A 5,286-nucleotide genomic window follows, 5' to 3' on the forward strand; every position below is an offset into this window, starting at 1 on the left:
TATATATATATGTATATATATATATATATATATATATATATATATATATATATATATATATATATATATATATATATATATATATATATATATATATATATGTATATATATATATATCACGCTATATAGTTGAGTGGTATACTTCATCAACGACGCATTTACCAACTTATCCCATATTAGGTTTCATTTCTTTATCAAACACATTATTATTATTATTATTATTATTATTCGTGACACCTCCAAGGAGTCCGAAGACTCATCGCGGGAGGACACCTACAACTGCCTCAACCACTACACCGAACCTCCACTACGAATCATCTCCATCAACGCCATCTACCGCCCACCTTCACCACTACCACAACTATCGCATCTGAACTCGGAGTACTCTACAAATATGATTGCTTGATTCTTTTTCTCTTGTTCTTTAACTGGAGAACCTTGAAAGGAAAAAGATATGACGAGATCGATTTCAATTTCCCGAAATATAGAGGGTATACTGAAATGTACGTTTGTAAACGTGTTTCTTGAAATGGCTATAAATAAATAATGATGAAGCACTCGCTTACTTGCAGGTGGTTGCGTTATTTGTCTGCATACAGAAAATTATTTACAGAAAATATTTAAATCATAGAATAATAAAAAATAAAATTATGCAAAAGAACTTAATTATTTATAATTTTAAAATGTTTTATTGTGGTAATATCAGAAAGAAAAGCGCTAAAAATATTGATTAATATTTTATTGAAAGACTGCTGCTGTACACAAAGGAAAAGATCAAGATATCGTACACTTGCTCCATCCACGAAGACTTTCTAGAAAGAAATTGACTACGGACATTCGATATATCTGTAAAGAAAACAGAAACATTCAGTAAATAAATAAACGGTTACAGAATTATTAAATACAGCACAAATATTCAGATTTATATTAATTATACTGAAAATTTTCGAAATTATTTACATGCATGTATCTAGGATATATGCATTTAAATAAAATGCATAGTCGAAGCAAACTGAGCTAAGGCCGCTCAGTTGGTTTCGACTCTTTGGTCGGAAAGACCTGGGTTTGAATCCCGTCTATGACGAGAGGAATCTTTATTAGGGCTTTGTGATCAAAGGTCAGTGTTAGTCGGTCTCATGCGGAAGGGTTTATTTCTCTCGGAAAATCGAAATTTTCGTCTCTCAAAACAAGCAAACCGGTCCCATGAAAATCTCACCACACACATCTACGAGATACTATTGCCTTCCTTTGTGTAATAATAATTACACAAAGGAAGGCATTAGCAATCTATAATTCCCTATGAAAGTAGAATTGCCACCCTATCAACCATCGTGTTCAGGGAAAACACATCTACGATACAGGACGTGTATGTATTGAAAGACAAGTTTTCAGTGGACATTTTGAGAAACAGCAAGTCCTTAATAAAGCCGTTAGAAATACAGTACACTGGCAATCAGTCTAGTAAAATATGACAAGCCAATCATTTTATCTGATACTATACACTCTTTGAAGTAACATAAGGGAAGTTCCAGAGATTGGAATGCTGTATTAATATTAATATTAATACAGCTATAGTTCATCATTACAACTATATCTTAAAAAACGTTTACAAATAAATACACATTGATTCCTTTAAAAATTACATTTTTTTAACTCACCTTTACCACTTGGCCATACCGAGACCATTCCATCCCAGTCCATGACCAGCATAACCAAGACCGTTCCATCCCCATCCATAGCCTGCACCAAGACCAAGACCGTTCCATCCTAGTCCAACAACACCTCCAGGATGACTGATTGATGATGAATAGGCAACAGCACGTCCAACAGGAACTCCAACACCATATGCTCCTAAGGCATCGAGACCAGGGGCTACCATTAGGGCACTAGAGTAAGCAGAGGCCACAAGGGCAAGAAGAGTGAGGGCACACTAAGGAAGAAAAAGATATTCGTATTCAGCAATCAATCTACAAAAATATACATGTCATGTAATTAAAGTTGAACTAGAACTATTATACTATAGAAACAACAAACTCAAATGCTTACCAGGACTTTCATTGCTGAGTTGTAAATGTAACCAGTTTTAGCGACCGATAGCAACACACGGATTGCAAGTCCCTTTTATACTGTAATATAAGTTGCGTCCTTCGGCACTATATGGGTGTTTACTACAGATTCAATTCTTTATTTTAAATAATTTTTATTTTTCAAGGTGAATGATTGAACATATCAAGACTCAAAGTAACTCTTATCCATACCGGTTTTATCTCATACTGATCAAATAACCACGCCCTTAGATATTTATGGATCCTTGTTTCAAAATGCAGATGTCCTTCTTTAAAATGCTAGCCGTGTTATTTAAAATTCAGAAGTGGTATTAAATCGATGATGTTACTGCAGTTTCACTGCTTTGAGAAACTTGGCTGTGATCTGTATGAGGAAGCGAAATGCTGAATAATTATTATACATGTCATGATTTTCAAATTTTTTTCCATATACTCTATCTCTCTGAAAATATTTTTTTCTTCGTTATTAGATTTACAAGTGAAATAAATCTAAAACCTCCGAGACATACAAATCTTTCGTAGGTTTAGTGCTATTTGCTTTGTCTTCTGCTGCTCGCAAATTTCTGTTCCCTATGATTTTTCTTGTTGGGTCATTCTTGTCAGAAAATGCTAACATTTTATTGCAAGGTTTATAGTAACGAAGAAATTATAAAATATTCGAATAATTTGAAATAATGAAGTTAAATAATTAAAAAATACAGATAGCCAGAACACACATTTGACTATTCGTATTTTGAGTATTTCTAACAATTATTAACTCAGTTGTGTTTTCTTATTTATTCTTAAATTGCTGGGGTCAAAATTGATGAGGGCTCAGCCCACTGAGATCTAATTCAAATATAGAATGAAAACAAATGGAAATAATTATTATTCCAGTAAGCTTATTTCTGAAGTACAGTATTTTTGTTTTCTAATTTCTGAAATTGATGGGGGCCCAGCCCACTGAGATCTAATTCAAATATAGAATAAAAACGAATGGAAATAATTATCATTCCAGTGAGCTTATTTCTGAAGTACAGTATTTTTGTTTTCTAATTTCCATTCAGTGAAATATTATTCCAAGACCATCCAAAGGAAGCCTGCATTATTGGCCTTCGTCAACTCCGTCTCTCTCTCTCTCTCTCTCTCATGGTAACTGTAATCTCCTAAGTAAACAGGTTGTAGCGGCAGTGGAATAATGCAGCAAATAGCATAGCTATAGGCGCCCTTAACAAATTCGCAGTTATATGTCTTTTTTTAATTTTTTAATGTGAATTTCGAAAATTTGGAAAATAAAAAATCCAGGTACTGGTACCTTTCTGACAACGTTGGTCTTGGTAATTTCTCTAATATCATACGCTACTGGATGCAGCGGTAACTTGTTCGAGATTAACAATAAACATGCAGCAAACATAATGCCAGTTTCATATACGAGCGTGGTCTGAAAAGTCATCGGCCTCAACCATAGATGGCAACACTATGGTTGAGGCAAGAGTTTTTTTTTCCAAGTTGATACATCTGTCATAAACATCTATGTGAAATTGCATATCATTCTATCAAGTAGTTTGTTTCATACAGCTGTCTGAAGCAAAAGTGTCATCTGTATCGGCAAGATATTTTTTCTAAGTTGGTACATTTGTCATAAGCATCTATGTGAAATTGCATATCATTTTATCAAGTAGTTTGTTTCATACAGCTGTCTGAAGCAAGTGTCATCTGTATCCCTTGAAATGGATAAATTATGTCTCATGCGGTTACAAAATTCTTTGTAAAAGAAGGTTTAACGCCAAAAGAAATTCATTCGAAGTTTATAAAAGTTTATGGGCAGTCTTCTCCATCGTTTTCGACAATTAAGAAATGGGCTGCGGAGTTTAAACGCGGCCGTACCAGCCTTGAAGATAACCCACGTGAAGGGCATCCAAAAAGTGTAACACCAGAAATCATTGATCATCTGCACGATATGGTATTGGATGACCGGCGAATCGTTCAATACCATAAGTGCGTGAAACGTGTGGTATGTATTTTGCATGAAGAATTGCGAATGAAAAAGCTTTGCACAAGATGGGTGCCGTGCTTGCTCACAGCAGATCAAAAACGCACTGGTATGAAAATCTCTGAACAGCGCTTGCAGCGTCTTAACAAGAATAAAACTGATTTTGTGCATCTGTTTATTACTATGGATAAGACTTGGATTCACCATTACACATCAGAATCTAAATAGCAGTCAAAACCGGCTTCTACCCAAAGAAGACAAAGTCGGTTCCATCAGCAGTAAATATGTTTTGGGATGCGCATTTTGTTTATTAATTATCTTCTTCTTCTTCCTATCATGGAATATAGGCCATGTGGCCTGTTCCGGTCTCATGCCATCTCTTTCTTGGTCTTCCGATTCTTCTTTTTCCACTTATTTTGTATCTGTATACTATTTTTGGTAGTCTGCTGTTGTCCATTCGATTTAAATGTTCTAGCCATTTTTGTTTATATACTGTCTTATGTAGTAATTAATTGGTTTGATTTTTAGGGATTGTAAGATTTCTTCATTTGTTTTGTGGTCCCACTTGGTATATCCAGCTGTTTTTCTGAGGAACTTCATTTCTGCTGTTTTAATTCGTTTTTCATCTTTCCTTTTCATGGTCCATGTTTCGCTTCCGTATAGTAGAGTTGGTTTTGACAGGAAATTATATAGTGTGATTCTAGTGTGTTTTTGTACCAGGGATGGCTTAAATATACTATTTATTATTATGCCATTTACTTTGACAAAGTTTGATATTTTAGTGTCTATGTCTTTTTCTTCTTCGTATGATAGATCACATCCCAAGTATCTGAAAGTGTTTACTTGTTCTAGTATTTTATTATCTATCACTATTTTACTTCTTATTGGGTTTTCTCCTTTGAATGCCATTATTTTTGTTTTTTCTTTGGATATTGTCATATTATATTGCTTTGAGATATCATTTAATGATCTTTGTAAGTCATCTTCTGATGTAGCTAATACTATTTGATCATCTGCAAATAGTAGTGTATCTATCTTCATTTGCGGGGTCATTTGTATACCAAATGGGTTATGCTGTTTCCAGATTGTTAATATTTCATTTATATATATATATATTGAAAAGCAGAGGTGAGAGGGTACATCCTTGTCGTACTCCTCTTGATATATCTTTCCATTCTGAGGTGTGTTCTAATTTAACTGCTATTTTATTTCCTGTATATATTTCTTGAATAGATTGTAAAAGTTGGT

At 34.0% G+C, this 5,286-nt stretch overlaps 1 protein-coding gene across 1 annotated transcript; it reads right to left on the reverse strand.

The window, feature by feature from the left end:
- Positions 1 to 802: 802 nt before the first annotated feature.
- On the reverse strand, positions 803 to 2,133 carry LOC150094367 (glycine-rich protein-like). The gene is made up of 3 exons (XM_090411735.1): positions 2,047 to 2,133; positions 1,659 to 1,930; positions 803 to 846 (listed from the first exon to the last, which is right to left on the reverse strand). Exons 1-2 carry the CDS (start codon positions 2,056 to 2,058, stop codon positions 1,661 to 1,663), a joined length of 282 nt encoding a protein of 93 aa, XP_090267861.1. The 5' UTR covers positions 2,059 to 2,133; the 3' UTR covers positions 803 to 846; positions 1,659 to 1,660.
- Positions 2,134 to 5,286: the final 3,153 nt, after the last annotated feature.

Source organism: Typopeltis vanoorti, chromosome 22 (assembly GCF_054136105.1).
Source record: "Typopeltis vanoorti isolate ZY-2024b chromosome 22, IOZ_Tvanoo_1.0, whole genome shotgun sequence".
Taxonomy (NCBI): domain Eukaryota; kingdom Metazoa; phylum Arthropoda; class Arachnida; order Uropygi; family Thelyphonidae; genus Typopeltis; species Typopeltis vanoorti.